The following is an 18,033-nucleotide window of genomic DNA, read 5'->3' on the forward strand; positions in this document are numbered from 1 at the left end:
TATCAAGGGGAATAAAACCTTCTAACGAAACTCACAATCCAAAGGCATTGAATTCACTAATGCCATAAGCTTTATGTAACATTAAAAAAAAAAAATAGAAAGTAATTCATCCCACAAAAACTAGGTGTTACATTCTGGTTAGCAAAATGTAATTCTTTAGTTGAAAGAGAGCCAAGAAAATGAATCACACCTATTTTCTGACCCAAAAAAAAGGTAAAAGATATTTTTACATATTTGGTCTAATTTGCTATCTAATGACAGTATCTAATATCTCTCTCTTTCAAAGCACTAGAGCAACAGTTTGGTAAAAAGCAAAGACCACCCACCTAGCATAATGAATATAATCAAATGCAGCTCTATCTTCAAGCTAGGTATAATACTTTGTTCTTTTTCTTTTTTAAGCAAATAACTATTGATATTATGATCTGAGGATGAAATTGAAAGAAACACTCATTACTACACAAATTATCCGACATTCTAAGTTATCCATGTCTTTCTTGAAAGACTAAGGCTTTCGTTTATTGCTGTAAGAAAGAAAGAAGGAGAACAAAAGATTTTGAAGAGCTCATTATATGAGACAAGGGGAATATAATGGCATAGAACTCTGCACCTTATAAATAGCTTTCCTTCATTCTCATTTTACCATCAAGGGTGGTAAGATTAGCGTTACTTTTTTGACCCCTCCGAAAGCTGACACCAAAGCTTTCAAAGCTACAAGTCAGTTAGGAGAAAGCTACTCTTGCAAACCTGGGTCTTTTCACACTACCAGCACTATATCCCCTCTCCGAGAAAAACAACAGTTCTAAGTTTTGTAAGAGCTAAGAGCTTTATAGTCATCGACTAAAATACCTATTACTACATTAAGTGACCCTGTGGCTGATTTTTTACCAAATTCATATTGAAATGTCATCTTATGACTTTTAAACTGCAGGTCTAAGACATATTTCGTGTAAGTAGAATTAGAAAAAAAATTACCCATGAAAGAAAAAAAGAGAATTATTAAAATCGCCTGCTTTTTGGCCACCTAGGCATTTCCACCCTGAAATTGTTTGTGACTGGACTGATTTATTTTCTAATTCTTTTTATAGTAAAACAAAACACAGATATATAAAACTATATACAACAAATGCTTGATGAATATATAAGGCAAATACCATCCAATCAAGAAACTGAACTTTGCGAGACATTCCAGAAACCCCTTCCACATGCCTCGTTCCACCCCTCTCTTTCCATAATAACCATTATCTTCATTTTTATAAGCAACAACTACCTTGTGTGTAAAAAATGGTTTTTTTCACCCCAAAGTCTATCCCTAGATACTGTAGTTGCTCATTTCAAAAAATCTGATATATTTTAATTCACATTTAATATCTACAAATTTCTCCTCCATAGCCATTTCCTTACAGTTTATGTTGGAAAACACAGGCAATGTGATGTAGCTGAACTTTGCTGACTGTATTTTTTGGTGCGGTTCAGCACTTTCCTCACTCCCTTGGATATCCTGCAAACCAGCAGCTGGATGGAGAGAATACATCAGCTTCAAGTGTGATCTGGCAAGACTATCAGTAGTGTTTGGTAGGCACATGATGTCTGGTTTCACTCTTCTGTGATCCTCACAGATGTCATGCTAAATGCCTATATCACCCAGTGGTAGTTTCAAAATGGTGACCTTCTATCATCCATTTTCATTTATTAGTTGAAATATTATATGAAGGCATGTCCCCATGTCTATTCTTCAGCCACTCAGTAATACAGTTCATTCAGGAAAGGCAGGATTACATGTTTGATTTTTCCCTTTTATTGACCGATTTTCCCAGCAACATATTGGTTTCCTACCATCCTCCAAAGATGATATTTTTTAAAAATTATTATTATTTTCATGAATCATTATGAACTTGTAGATTTTTACCATATTTGATGGGTTTTTGGTCTATTGCAACTATTATCATTATTGAAGATCAAATTGTCCTATCTTTGGCCAGTAGGAGCCTCTTCCAGTTAACCCCACTTAGTTGAAGTTCTATAGGTAACAATATAATTAGTGGTCTCCACCTGTCCTTAGGATGTTATTTCTCCAGTTATTTTGTTTGTCTGAAGCCTGGTCTCTAAGTAAATCTTCAAGAAGCACTCACAGGACCAACATTCTTGTTTGTTAGTAATAATTTTCCTGAGTCCTTACTAAATAGTAGAAGGCTGTTTTTTTCTCAATATAAAATCCTTGGCTCACATGTTCTCTTCCTTTCAGTTTCTTAAGAATGTTCTTCCATTTTCTTTTGGAGCATAAGGAATAACACGGAGGACATTGGATGATGGAGAGAAGTGAGTTGGGGGAAATCAGAGGGAGAGATGAAGCATGAGAGACTGTGGACTCTGAGAAACAAACTGAGGCTTTTGGAGGGCAGAGCGGTGGGGGGTTGGGTGATCCTGGTGGGGGGTATTAAGAAGGGCACATATTGCGTGGAGCACTGGGTGTGGTGCATGTGAATCTTGGAACACTGAAAAAAATTTTAAATATACTCCCTAATAATCCCCAAAATAAAAAGAATTTTTTGAAAACGTGAAATGAAACAAACAAAAAAGCTTTGCTGTCGATTATTTAATTTTCTTTCTTTTTTAAGTCATGTTATTCCTTCTGTTTAAAAGACTGGAAGATTTTTTTCTTTGACTTTAAAGTCCAGTAATTTTATCAGAGCATATTATAGTATTGGGCATTCTGAGTCAATGTTCTCAGGCATGTGATATACTCTCAGTATATAGTTCCATCTTTTCTTTTTTGGTGGAGAGGAAGGTTTTCCTTGATTTTTCATTTTTAGTGCTTGTTCTTACTCTGGGTTTCCTATTCTGCATTCCTATTATTCATCCTTATAATTTTTTCCACTGTCTTCAATATTTTGTATTTTCTCTTAGATTTTTAAATTGCTTTCTTCATTTCATTTTTAGTTTTAAAGTTTGTCCCCTATTCACCTTCTATTTCTCTCAAGATAGTTACCTGTTCTGTTTATTAAGACTAAAATTAGTCTTAATTTTGAAATGAGATTTTTCTTTTATTTCTATTTCTTTCCTGAGTTCTGTCACCTTACCCTCTCCAAAATTTTCCAGTTCTGGTATATGTTTTCTTTCAAGGGTTAGTTCATTTTCTTAAGCTTATTTTAAAAATAGTAGGTTACAGTTTTAACATGTTCAAGGAGCACATATTTTTGGTAAACTTTACTATACTTATATTATTTGGTTCCTACATCTTTTGCTTATAATTGCTTTATATGGGATTTGATCTTAATACTTTCTGCTCCTCAATTTTGTCATTGTCATGGAACTTATTTTCCTAATTCAGGGAAGCTTCACACAGGTTCAGGAAAGCTTCTCTAACTTTTTTTTTTTTTTTTTTTAAAGATTTTAGGGGTTTTTTTGTTTGTTTGTTTGTTTGTTTGTTTGTTTTTGACAGAGTGAGACACAGCGAGAGAGGAACAGAAGCAGGGGCAGGCAGAGTGGGAGAGGGAGAAGCAGGATTCCTGCTAAGCCGGGAGCCCTATGCAGGACTTGATCCTAAGAACCTGGGATCATGACCTGAGCCAAAGGCAGACGCTTAATGACTGAGCCACCCAGGCACCCATGGTTTCTCTAACTTCACAGGGCTCCTTCTTCTGGGGTATTAAAGAATAGGGCACTTGAGTCTGGGGATTTTCTGGTCCTTTCCCTCGTCCTATTTTGGACTAGACCATTTCTCTTTTTCATCTCCGTTGCTTTGAGCTGCTATGTCTGTGTCATTCCTAGCAGTTTATATAGCCTGTGGCTCTTTTCCTGGAAGGAAGCCCTAGGAAGTCAGGTCTACGGACTCCAGAAGCCCAGAGTACCACAGCACCTTCCGACCAAACCTCTGGGCTCTTCCCAGGTTCAAAGCTCTGTTTCCAAACCAGCCCTTTCAGTTCTGCACTGAATACCTGCTGTCTGTTTAGGGGTTCTCCATTTCTCAGGCACCTTGCTTCTTCTTCCTTCATTTTATAGAAAAAGATATCTTCATGCAGGTTTTAATGGCTGGCAGTGGCTTGTAGGCACCCAGATTTATTTTGGGGGATATCTTATTGCCTAGTTTTATTGTAAATGTTGCCTAGAGAGTTTTGGGGGTTTTTTTGTTTGTTTGTTTTTGTCTAGTTACTCTCTTATTATGTAACTAATTTAGAAATGGGAAGAAAATGACAAAGACAAAAGATATTGAAAAACTAGGCCACCATCTCCCCCAAATCCTTCTGGCTTGATTTTTAACAAGTACATAAGAACTCACATGTCCAAACAAGGACTGTCTTTCAAATTGTCATTTTTGGAAAGCTAATGAAGGTGAGTCACTGTGAAAAATATTTTAAAACTAAACCTACACAGACAAGTGGGCATGTGAATATTCAAAATATACTTCCCTCCAGTATGCTTCTATTAAGCAGAACAGAGATGATGAAAGCTTATTTAGACAATAACAAATAATAGTTCTCAACTTGCACCCCACCAACTTACACAAATAAATGCATGTAATATAAAAACATGTTTCTAAATTACAAAAGCTACCCTGGGGTAACTCTATGCATGCAACTCTCTACTAAAACCTTAGAAACTCTCATGTAAGCTGGTGTCAGATGATTTTTCAATCGAGTTCTATTTTGCCAACCAAAGTTGGGAGTATTTTAAAATTTCCTTCATTTTATTCCTTGACTGAAGACAAACAGAGAAATCACATAGAACCAATTTAATCTATCCTTTACTTGTGTTTGTATATCTACATATAAATCTAGATGTATTAGTCTACGTATCCCTGTTCATGTTTTAAGCTATATATTCTTATTATGAATGCTGACACCTATGTACTATTGAACTTCAAAAACATGGATATATGACTGAGAGTCTTTTCCTTCTCACTGTAATGTGAATTACAAGGAGTAACAAGGCTAAGGTACAAAACAATTTAGAATTTAGAAATGCTAATCCTCACAGTATTATAGTCAAGTAGATCCTTGAATAAATTGCTTTACTACTCCAGCTCAAAAAACTCCTCCCATTAACAAGAAAGATCCACAAAGCAAAATATAAAAAGGACTATGAACAATGATGTCAAATAAGCTAGAGGCCAAAACATCCAACTTCTAAATACTTAGCAGTTTAAGCAAAACACCAAACAACTACAAATAAATAAGCAAAACCATATTAATCTAAAATCCCCCCCAAATTCCTTGGCCAGCTCATAACTAGGGATGGCAATATTATCTAATTCTTTAACAAATATTACTATCATTAGAGCTTTAACGATTAACTACAAAAATGAGTAATTTTTGGACACAGTAAAATAAGGAAGTACAAAGAGGAAAAGCCAAGTTTATATAACTAACAACACAGCCATTTGGCACATGAGTAGAGTAATTAAACACTACCCTTTGGATTATGCACAAGTGCAAAATCACTGTTGAACAGCATCATCATCATTAGCAAGATTTATTTCTTAAACATAGAAGTCAATAATCCCAAATGGTATACGCATACTTCTAAGGAGTCCACCATTACCACAGGACTTATCCTAAAAGACATTCCGACATTTTTTAAATTGCAAAAACAACTTCTCAGGATTGATTTCAGTTTCACTGATCTCAGAAAGCTGAAATTTAGATTACACTGAACTCCATGAAGAGGAGGAAATCAGGAAGACAAGCTTGGAGCCTTTCAAGTTCTAATGGAAAAATATGAAACTAAAAAATAGGCATCAACAGAATCACCAAGGGGTCAAGAGTAAGTAGGGTAAGAAGGCTTTGCAAAGGAAAATGGATGTTGTCCAAACCTCAACTTTAGAGCTAATGACACACTCTAAATGCACTCCACTTACTGAGAAGACAGGATAAGGGGAGCAAGAACTGAAAAGCCACTTCAGGATGCTGAGGTCAGAGAAGGAACAATGATGCTGCACATTCAGCTTGCTGGCAAACGTCCCCAGTCTCCTCTGATGAAGCAAGACTGCCAAAAAACAAACGACGCTAACGCGACGGAAAGCTTTCCAAAGAATGAACCAGCATTTTCTGATATTTGATTTTCATAGTCGTACAGATACATTGATGTTGGCAGGATGGAGGTAGGTGGACAGAACAATCAATTCTAGCTTTTCCCCTCTTTCCTTGTTTGTTTCTTGCTAACAACCTATAGTTTGCAAAGAAAAGATGTGAGTTCACATTTAACTATCAAAAGAAAACTTTTTTCTGTTTTTTTTTCTTAGTAGAAAATTGATTTTTCTACAGTTTCTAGAAACACTAAAAATACGAAGCTTTGGTTTATTTCCCCGTATATTTAATCAATATTGGCAGGAATATGCTTGAATCTATTGCTTTAAAAGTAACATGCACTTGTTTAAAAAATGCAATACAAATGTGTTTTAAATGTTGTTAAAGTAATAAGCTGTTTTCCATATAGGTATGTGTTTCTGGTCCTCCAAACTTCTTACCAAAATCTCAATGAAACTATCAGTACAAACTAGTCCTATCCACACCTTGCACATAAGCAGAGAATTTGGTTATGATTCTACTCCACCAATTTGAATGCTGGGAATAGCTGACATTGCTGACTTTTCTAGCAATAGAATTTTGCAAACATCCCCTCTCTTCTCCCTGGGCTAACACATCTCTCAAACCACCTTCTTATTCTGGCTCATACTTTGGTTCCTTCTGCCTGTATTTGTGAACAAGCATGTGCCTTATTCTTGTCCCCATTTCTCCTTTTCTGTTCTGGACCACTGTCCCTGACCAGGGGCACACAGTCTCTGCTTAGTTACCTTCCTTCCCTCAAGTTGGTGGACTCTGGGTTCTTTGACTCAGAAACACACTCTACTACATCTTGTTCATATCTGCAACTTGAACCCTTCTCCTTCAGCGAATCCTGATGCTCCTGGGATAACACATCTCCCCTACCATCTTCTCCATGATGGGCTTTATAATCTCTCCCCCACAAAGACCAACAATAAAGGAGGTTTACAGCATTTTGCTCTTAGCCTCAGCCTTCTCAGCAACTAAATCTAATGTGCCCATTTATTCCCCTTTGACCATACATGGCCAGAAACAGCTACCACCTGTCACCTTCTAGAGACATACTGATGGTCTTCTAAGCGCCACCTCACTTCAAAACCTTTCATAGTTGGAACACTGAAAAAATATTAAAACAAAGACAAAAACAAAAAAACCAAACCTTTTATGTTCCACATTAGCCACATAATGGGGTACGTCCAAACCTCCAACCACATCAGCACTCAAAACATTATTTGGTTCCAAATTTCTAACCTAAAAAAGAAGTCCTGAGCCTTGCCCTTACTTCTTTAATATGAACAAACCTTTTCTTACCCCCATGATCTTAATCACTAGCCCTTCAACCCCTTTAGGGATTTTTTTCAGTATGGGGACAGCCCAAAGCAGTCCCAGTATCATTAACACCTTTGTATCATTCATTCCCTTGGCTTCAACTCTATCTACCGTCTCTTAATTCCACAGTGACTGAGCAATGATGCAGTCAGTGCAAATCTTTGCCAATTAACCTCAGCTGCACTCCTGTTGCAATGTAGCGATCAATTTATTCATCTCTTGTCGACTCACACTTGCCCCCAGTAGCAATTCCAAACATTTTCCATTCTCCCTAATATTTAACACTATCTAGCTCTCTCTCACTAGCAGCAATGGCATAAACTCTTATAAATCATATATGAAACTCACCATCCTTTATCTTGAGTTTAAAGGGCTATCTTCTACACAACTGATGAATGACTAAATGCTACATCTGAAACTGATGAGATATGTCGACTAATTGAACATTAAAAAAAGGAGCTTTTTTTTCTTAAAGGGAATATCCTTTTTCTATAACTTAACATACAAAAATGTGTCTAATGTGAATTAAATTTTGGTTATTTGCAGCAGAGAATATAAACACTGTTTCACAAAGATAAAATTAGGATCATTTTCATTGTGAAATTAAATGATCACAAACTTTTATTCCAAAAAAAAAGAAAATGAAAATCTTCACATCTTTAATTTAAAATGTCAGTATTTTTAAAATAAATAATAAACTGAATTCAAACATGCAGGGCACAGGTAACAAGATTTGTTGTTGTCTGATTTTTGCTGACTATTATCTTGATCCATAAACTTAGTCATTTAAAAAAAGTACATAGTCTTACATTTCTCTACATAGAGGACTTTGCTTTCCTTCTTTATATTTTCACTGTAACTCTAATCCCCAGCAAAATGCCTATATAATTGGATACCCAACAAACATAACACTCCAGCAAGCATACAGGACACAGTTTGTTAATGTGCCAAATTATGTATAATTCCCTAAGGGAGCAGAATCACTTAATCCAGGCCACCAACTTTGAACAAATCACCTTTTTCTAAGATTTAGTTTTCTCTTTAAAATGAGAATGAATTAGATTATTTCTTAGATCTTTCCAGCTTTAATATTCTATAATTAGTATTTATAATGTCAGATATGAACTCATTTAGCTTTTATGAGCCAGCTTTAACTAAGCATAGTAAGAGAAAAGGAGTGAAAAAGAGAGTGGAGGGGGAAAAACACATGGAAAACAACAGAAGATATTACACAGTCGAGTACTAATTGGTGAAACAGAGGCTACAGGTAGAGCCCACAGGATGAGGCATCCTGGGAGGGTAAGCTGGAGGACATTGGGAAAATGTTATACACACTGTAAATTTTACACACACATACACTGAGCTGGTTTTGTGCCGGAATGGGACTTGGAGGGATGGAGAGAGCGAGTAGAGACAGAGATATAACGTAATCTATGTCATGCTGCTGTTTTAGATGAACTCTTACTGAGCCTAATCATTGTCCTTGAACTCCTTAAATGTACAAAGTTGGGTTATAGAATGGTGGAAGAAAATATGAGTTTAAAAAAGTCATTTTCGAGAGAAGAAGAATTCTACTTCACTTCTGTCTATAAGTGTTTTACTGTCAATTTCGTAAAATGTCTTTATAAATTATGATAGAGAATTCACACACCATTAGTCCGCTTACATCTGAAGACAAACATTGTCACAGCCAGATGATATGTTTGAAGAAATATTTCTGGAGCTTTGAGGGTTTTAAATAAGACTTCAGAAAACCTTTAACTATAGAAACATTCAGATTCAGGAAGAAGGAACTTGAAGGGGAAAGAAATGAAGTCAGTAATATAACTAGAGCACCAGCTCCACCACAAATGGAGATGCTCTATGAGAAATGCCAACATCAAGATCTGCATGGAAAAGTTTGATCCATTTAAATGCAAGTGGTGCTTATTATCATTGCATTGAAAAATTCACATTCGAGTTCCTTTTCCAAGGCAGACATCAAATGAGTTTAGGGAATGTTGGGTTAAAGACAGAAGAAGTGTAAGAAAGGCTTATTTAAAAGAGGAGAACAAAGATCCAAAGAATGCAGATGAAAAGAAAGAAAATTGGACAACCATTAATGTATTAATTCATTACTGTTCAATTCGAGTATACTGTTCAAAAATTTAATTTACATATATTTCTAGTTACTTTATCAAAAGCTATGGGGTCAAATGCAGAAAATAACCTGTCCTAAGATGGTTTATAACAAGGTTATTAATTAAGACCACTATATAAATTCCAGAAAGGGGCAATGGAACCCCCCCCACCCAAAGCACATCTATGAAAAGGAAGCCATCCCTTCCAACAGAGAAGTCATGATCTCGGGCATGACAACAATGAGTTCACAAAAATCTATGTAACAAGAAGAGCTTTGGGTAACCTGCAGATATCATTTTAAAAATGAAAGTGTTTATGCATCAGTGAAATGCATTGGTGTATCAGTCACTTGCAAGCAGCCCCAAATGGTCAATGACTATTGTTGAAGAGATGTGGATTTCAAATTATGGGGTATTTTGCAAAATCATTAGGAATTGTATTTAAGACCAAGACAAATAGTAATTTTATATATCTTTAAACATGTCATCATTTTCATTTTTGTATGAAATCTTAAAATATATTTAGTTTGTCATTTCTCCCATTTTGTGACATTTTTATAATCAGTTTCCTAAATGCCTACTTGTTTTTATTTTTATTTTTTATAAACATGTAATATATTTTTATCCCCAGGGGTACAGGTCTATGAATCGCCAGGCTTACACACTTCACAGCACTCTCCTTAGCTCATACCCTCCCCAATGTCCATAACCCCACCCAGTTCTCTCAAACCCCCTCCCCCCAGCAACCCTCAGTTTGTTTTGTGAGATTAAGAGTCACTTATGGTTTGTCTTCCTCCCAATCCCATCTTGTTTCATTTATTCTCCTCCAAACCCCCCACGTTGCATCTCCACTTCCTCATATCAGGGAGATCATATGATAGTTGTCTTTCTCCGCTTGACTTATTTCACTAAGCATGATACCCTCTAGTTCCATCCATGTCGTCGCAAATGGCAAGATTTCATTTCTTTTGATGGCTGCATAGTATTCCATTGTGTATATATACCACATCTTCTTTATCCATTCATCTGTTGATGGACATCTAGGCTCTTTCCATAGTTTGGCTATTGTAGACATTGCTGCTATAAACATTCGGGGGCATGTGCCCCTTCAGATCACTATGTTTGTATCTTTAGGATAAATACCCAGTAGTGCAATTGCTGGGTCATAGGGCAGTTCTATTTTCAACATTTTGAGGAACCCCCATATTGTTTTCCAGAGTGGTTGCACCAGCTTGCATTCCCACCAGCAGTGTAGGAGGGTTCTCCTTTCTCCGCATCCTCGCCAGCATCTGTCATTTCCTGACTTGTTAATTTTAGCCATTCTGACTGCTGTGAGGTGATATCTCATTGTGCTTTTGATTTGTATTTCCCTGATGCTGAGTGATATGGAGCACTTTTTCATGTGTCTGTTGGCCATCTGGATGTCTTCTTTGCAGAAATGTCTGTTCATGTCTTCTGCCCATTTCTTGATTGGATTATTTGTTCTTTGGGTGTTGAGTTTGCTAAGTTCTTTATAGATTTTGGACACTAGCCCTTTATCTGATATGTCATTTGCAAATATCTTCTCCCATTCTGTCAGTTGTCTTTTGGTTTTGTTGACTGTTTCTTTGCTGTGCAAAAGCTTTTGATCTTGATGAAGTCCCAATAGTTCATTTTTGCCCTTGCTTCCCTTGCCTTTGGTGGTGTTCCTAGGAAGATGTTGCTGCAGCTGAGGTCGAAGAGGTTGCTGCCTGTGTTCTCCTCAAGGATTTTGATGGATTCCTTTCTCACATTGAGGTCCTTAATCCATTTTGAGTCTATTTTTGTGTGTGGTATAAGGAAATGGTCCAATTTCATTTTTCTGCATGTGGCTGTCCAATTTTCCCAACACCATTTATTGAAGAGGCTGTCTTTTTTCCACTGGACATTCTTTCCTGCTTTGTCGAAGATTAGTTGACCATAGAGTTGAGGGTCTATTTCTGGGCTCTCTATTCTGTTCCATTGATCTATGTGTCTGTTTTTGTGCCAGTACCATGCTGTCTTGATGATGACAGCTTTGTAATAGAGCTTGAAGTCCATAATTGTGATGCCACCAACTGGCTTTCTTTTTCAATATTCCTTTGGCTATTCGAGGTCTTTTATGGTTCCATATAAATTTTAGGATTATTTGTTCCATTTCTTTGAAAAAAATGGATGGTATTTTGATAGGAATTTCATTAAATGTGTAGATTGCTTTAGGTAGCATAGACGTTTTCACAATATTTATTCTTCCAATCCAGGAGCAGGGAACACTTTTCCATTTCTTTGTGTCTTCCTCAATTTCTTTCATGAGTACTTTATAGTGTTCTGGGTATAGATTCTTAGCCTCTTTGGTTAGGTTTATTCCTAGGTATCTTATAGTTTTGGGTGTAATTATAAATGGGATTGACTCCTCAATTTCTCTTTCTTCTGTCTTGTTGTTGGTGTAGAGAAATGCAACTGATTTCTGTGCATTGATTTTATATCCTGACACTTTACTGAATTCCTGTACAAGTTCTAGAAGTTTTGGAGTGGAGACTTTTGGCTTTTCCACATATAGTATCATATCATCTTCAAAGAGTGATAGTTTGACTTCTTCTTTGCCGATCTGGATGCCTTTAAGTCTCAGCCTGCTACTTCTTCGCCATCTTGACTCCTCCTCCCCTAAATGCTTACTTCTACTCATGCAAATATTAATACTATACTTCTCCCCAGTTCCTTATAATGGCCAGCAGCATTCTGCACAATCTGATACTGCCTTTCTCTTTCCTCATCTCCTATCACTCTCCCTTTTGTGGACAGAGAAATTCACCCATTTCCTTCTGTTTCCCTACCATTCCCACCTCTTTCTTTCCCATCTGCATGGATATGAGACCTGCGCAGCTGCAGGGATCCCACACTCGCAAGCTCCCTAAGTTTGGCTTTATGCACTGCTGTTGTCATCTTAGAAGTTATAAGACATTTCGAACAAGGGGTCCCACCTCTTCACGATACTCTGGGTACTTCAAATGACAGAGCTGGTGCTACCTACTGCCCTCTCCTTGTGGAACAGGCTTCATTTTTTTCTGTGCTCCAACCACACCAACCTCTTCCCCATCTCTAGACTTCTGTGTCTACTCTTTCTTCTCTGAAATATGTTTCTACTAGTTCTTCACACACCTATTTCTTTCTCATCCTTCAATCTCAACTCAAATGTTAACTTCTCTAGCCGACTTTTCCCTGATTTCTTTATCGAAAGTTCTTCCTCTAATCTTTTATCTCATTACCCATTTATTTCTAAAAGGCACCTACTATAATCTGTAATGATCTCATTTATTTGTTTCCTTGTTCCTTGCCACACATCCCCTCCTCCTAAATGGAAAGTAGCAGGAGGGACAGTAATCTTGTCTATCCTGGTAGTACACTGATGAATTAGAGCTGAGAACAGTGTCTAACACAAGGTAAGTGCTCAATACGTATTTGTTGAGTGAATAAATATGTTAATCAGAGTAATAAGTGGTGCTTCATAAATTTTCTTGGAGGATTTTTTCCTCATTAAATGTATTATGCACTATAGGCACACTACATCTATCATAATTCCTCAGCATTTTCTAGAGATTTCCTCTTTCAGTATATGGGGTACCTATTTAGTTAAGACACCCAAGATTGTGAGATTTATATGTATATGTCTTATAAAAATTGCTGTTTTTCTGTCAATTTATAATCCAAAAAGTCACTCAATTGCCTAAACCTAAAGAAAATGTACAGCTCTATGAATAAATTTTGGTTCACTATTTGGAAGGAGCTAAAAATAGCTCTTGAGAGCAAATGAAGATAACTTCAGAAAAAATAGCTTTAAATCAAAGGAACAACAAGAATGAGTATCCAATGCAGTGAAGCTATAATAAAATGGGGATATTAATCATATGTAGTAATAATGTAAAGTGGTATAAACATCTTTTGGAAATAAGTTGACCTGAAGATTTGGGCCATAAAAATACTCAGATTCAAAAAAAAAAAAAAAAAAAAACCAACTCAGATTCATTTACCAAGGTCATTTACTTCCAGCGTTTTATTCTACGGAAATGTAATTTAGGCAGTATAGACAAAGACCTATTTTCACAAAGATGAGTGTTGTTTATAATACCAGAAAATTTAAAATAAATGTAAGTATCCATATAAATTTGAGGGAGTGGCAAGATAAATTTAATTCACTCAATTAAATATCCTGTAACTAGAAAAATTACAAGGTGTGAAAATGGGGAGAGCATTTTCTATACCACATGTTCAGTGATTAGAGCAGGATCAAAATAACATAAATATAAGAATAAATCTAATCTGAAATAAGAGATGTGATTTATTTTAATTGGATTCAGGAGCTAGATTTATGAATTTTTTACTTTCTCTGTTTTCTACTTTTTTGCTACTAAATATATTTAATTATGAAAATATATTTTAAATGTGTCTAAAAGAGTTATGATTTCTCACACATAGTATCATTTTCAAAGCAGGCCAGTATGAGCTCCTAGAGAGAGTTTGCTACTAAGAAAGGTAAGTTTAAAATCAAAACACAGAAGTAAACAAAATGTAATCCATAAATTTTTCTGAAAAAAGTATAATGTTAATGAATTCAACATAGATGTATTTGTTTAAAAGAAAACAAAAACACACCAAAAAATTTAGTTAAGCCATCTAAAAGTGATTTTTTTCCATAAAAATAGTAAAATAATAAATAAATAAAATAATAAAAATAATTTCTCTAAATATACTGAATAAATTTGACTTTCGTTAATTCAAAAGCTATATGCCATTTAAAAAACAAACAAGAAGGGTGCCTTGGTGGCTCAGTTGGTTAAGCATCCAACTCTTGATTTTGGCTCAGGTCATGTTCTCAGGGTCATGAGATCAAGTCCCGGAGTCAGGCTCCCCACTGGGCATGGAGCCTGCTTAAAATTCTCCCTCTCCCTCTGTTCCCTCCCTCCCAAACAAACAAATAAAAACAAGCAAGCAAACAAACAAGAAGTGGCCCAGTACTCACAGGTATACAATATTCCACCATTGGGTAATGTAATTTGTGACCTTTTGCTGTTCGACCCGAAAAAAAGCAACTCTGGCAGACATCATAGTTAAAATGCTTTAGGCTTCTATACCTAGAGAGAAGAAAAGAAAATTGATTAGCTTGCATGCCTATTATTTAGTCCAAATCATTCATTTGTGGTAAGGAATGCCATTCATCCAAATCATGATGGAAATAAAAGGTAGACTTGGCCACAAAATGTGGAATTTTCTTAGTATCTTAGCTCTAAATGAGGGCCAAGAGAATCTTGGATTTCACAAAGGAAATTAATGAACCCACCTTCCAAGTGGAAAACAAAAATTTGGAGTTCAAGTCTCTAAAGCATGTTCCCATCGATTACAATATTGTGAGAAGACAAATATCTACATCAAAAGATTTTCTGTAATGTGTGAAAGTGAATGCAAATGGCCAGGAAGTAGAGTCATGTTTATTAGCTTGACACATCAAACTTTTAAGAAGCAATTACGCCACCAATAAGAAATGAATTTCAAAATTCCCTGATATAAAGCTTCCTCTAGTGAGGGGAACAGCAGGATTAATCAACTTAACAACAATCTTGGGCAGAAGTAGCACAAAGTGATCAGGTTACTTCTCACTAATTAAATGTCACTTTCTGCTTACTAAGTTTGACCCCAGAGGCCTTGCAACATCACCCAATTCCATCAGAGCCATATATGTATAATGAGTCAATTATCATGCATGAACATTTCTGGGATCTATGTAAATAGAAATTCAGAAAAATCTCTGCTTCTGGAGCAGAGTGGTATAAATAGCGATAGTAGTAATAAAATGAGCTTCATGGAGAAGGAATGTCATTTTCAGATAGATGCAACATGCTAAGCATCCCATTTATGGGGGACACAAACCCCCAGTGGGCATCAGGGGTAAGGGATGATGGATATATGCTGAAATTGCAACAACAGAACAGAAAACAGTCTCCTGCCACCACCGGCAACAGATCATCTCACCTGAACCCAACAATGGGACATTCCTTACAGATGTTACATTTAGCCTGATGCTTTGCAGTCTCGGCCGCTGCCACTCGATGTAAAACAGGCAGCCAAACCATGGACTGTGGTTCCAGACGCATCCAGTCTATGAACTCTTTCACACTTATCTCTGGCTTATTGTTATTCTGGTAAAGAAACACATGTATTCAAAGTGAAGAAAAGCTCTTCATTTAAATTGCAGCAGGTGTTGCTTTATCATCTTCTGAAAATCTCTACAAAGTGAAAGTTCTAGAACTCTTTCCAGGTGAGTTAAAATCACAAAATATTTAAGGTTCTTCATGGAGAGAAGATTTTAGAATTTAAAATTAGAAAAAGCAGAAATTATCCTACAGGAAGAAGAAAAAAATTCCAATACCTTAATAGACTCAGATTAAAACAAAACAAAACAAACAAACAAAAAAATCCAAACCGTATGATTCCAGGTACTATTCTCACATAAATATTTTAAGCCTATAAAACTCATTCACCTAAGACAGTATAAATTTGAGAAAGTAAAGACTCACTGGTAACTTCCCAAACTTGAAGGTCATGATAGTTGCTAAATAAAAACTGTTACTTCTGTGTCCTGCTCCACCTGTTATAACATCACACTGGGAATAAATTACTGTGAGTATACTTGGCAACATTTCCAAACTTATTGTGATTAATTGCATTAAATGTCTTAGTCTCTCTTTAGAACCTAATACTGACTAATTTTCACATGTGCAAGGTTAAATTTGTAACAACATCCTTCTCACACTTTTGTCAAGGTCACCCTATGAGCCAGTACATGGGAGAATCATATTTAGAATGCTCATTTGGTATTTTTTTTGTATCTCTAAAACACGTAAAAGGGCCATTACAAAATGTAATAACTCATAACATCAATTCTCCTTAAAGAGATGGCGTGAGCATTTTTTTTTTTTCCTCAGCAATAATAAATCACTGAAAATGCTCTGGCAAAATATCTGTAGCCTTTTCCTTTATGCATAACGTGTAACGCCAGCAGTAACTTTTCTGGAACGCTTTTATATACAGCAAGCATTAAGAAGAATTTGGGGGTTTGTACAGAAGAAACAACACTAATGAATCGATTAGGTGACTCCATATGTAGTTCCACTTTCATGAGCATCACAGGAAGACAGAGGAGTTTCAGGAGAAGACAGACAGTGGGAGCACACAACCTCACCTGAAGGGCTCAGAGAAGGATTTCCAGAGAATGTGAGATTTAAGTAAAGATCAAAAGAAAGAATAAGGATCGGCAATGAGAATAGAGCTTGTAGGTAAAGGGTAGGAGAAAGACTATTCTAAACAGAGGGCACATGCCCAAAGGGGCTGGGGCAGGAATAAAGGAAGGCAAACTGCAGCTGGAAGGCAGACAGCAAAGGTGGCCAAACCACAGCAATGTAAAAGCGCATTTCAGAGATGTGGGGTTTTCATGAGAGACTGTGGACTCGGGAAGCAAACTGAGGGTTTTGGAGGGGAGGGGGGCAAGAGGATGGGGGAGCCCAGTGATGGATATTAAGGAGGGTACGTATTGCATGGAGCACTGAGTGTTATACACAAACAATGAATCATGGAACATTACATCAAAAACTAATGATGCACGGTATGGTGACTAACATAACAGAATTAAAAAAATAAATAAGATGTGGGGTTTTACCCACTGACAAGTAGTAAGTCTCCTTGAGGAGGCTGCTGTTCCTTGAGCCAAATGTGCTTGAAGAAATAAAACAAAAATGTACTGGAATAGTACCCAATGTCTCTCCTACCATTTGGATCCCTGTTCCAATTCTCGGAACATCCTCCACATCCCTCCTGACACATTCTACAAGTCAGCAATCCTTCACGTTTACCTGTTGGAAGCAGCTGCGAACACTGGGTTCGATATTACTGCCCCCGAACGCTGCTACTTCCCCCAGCTGCCGGGGAATCTGGATGGCGTCATGAAGTAACAGGCCAAGCTGCCTCTGGTCACACATTTCTGTGGGCCCTGCCACTTCCTTAAAGAGATCTACAAGGAGGAGAACCACAAGGTTAATTTCCATCTGCTGAGACTATGCTTTTATGTAAACCATACCCTTGGTTTTGCCAGTTGAATGATGTAGACAAAAAAAAAAAAAAAAAAAATCATGTGGACATGAATCACATTAGTTATCTAGGGAGAAATTTCATGTCAAAATGATCCAGTTTCTTATAGAAATGAATACTTTTTGGAAAGGAATTTCCAAGTTCTAATAAATTAAAAAATCACACAAATTTTCAATGCTTTTCATGTGAAGTTTTATAAGAACAGAACAAAGGGGAGTAAATATTTATTTGATCTTAAAAACCATTTTCAAACAATATCTGGTAAATGGATATCAGATCAAAGTTGATAATTTTGGGGTTTTTTTTCAAGATTTTATTTATTTATTTGACAGAGAGAGATCATAAGTGGGCAGAGAGGCAGGCAGAGAGAGAGAGGGAAGCAGGCTCCCCGCTGAGCAGACAGCCCA

General features: G+C 36.5%; 1 protein-coding gene across 7 annotated transcripts in view; it reads right to left on the reverse strand.

The window, feature by feature from the left end:
* The window catches only part of UTRN (utrophin), a 510,470-nt gene that overhangs the window by 34,017 nt on the left and 458,420 nt on the right, over positions 1–18,033 (reverse strand). For all 7 annotated transcript variants that reach the window (XM_044247155.1, XM_044247163.1, XM_044247172.1 and 4 more), the window contains 3 exons: positions 17,392–17,549; positions 15,515–15,681; positions 14,508–14,619 (listed from right to left, as the gene is read on the reverse strand). In XM_044247155.1, coding sequence (XP_044103090.1) covers positions 14,508–14,619; positions 15,515–15,681; positions 17,392–17,549 — 437 coding nt within the window. The remainder of the gene's footprint in view (positions 1–14,507; positions 14,620–15,514; positions 15,682–17,391; positions 17,550–18,033) is intronic.

Source organism: Neovison vison, chromosome 1 (genome assembly GCF_020171115.1).
Source record: "Neovison vison isolate M4711 chromosome 1, ASM_NN_V1, whole genome shotgun sequence".
NCBI lineage: Eukaryota > Metazoa > Chordata > Mammalia > Carnivora > Mustelidae > Neogale > Neogale vison.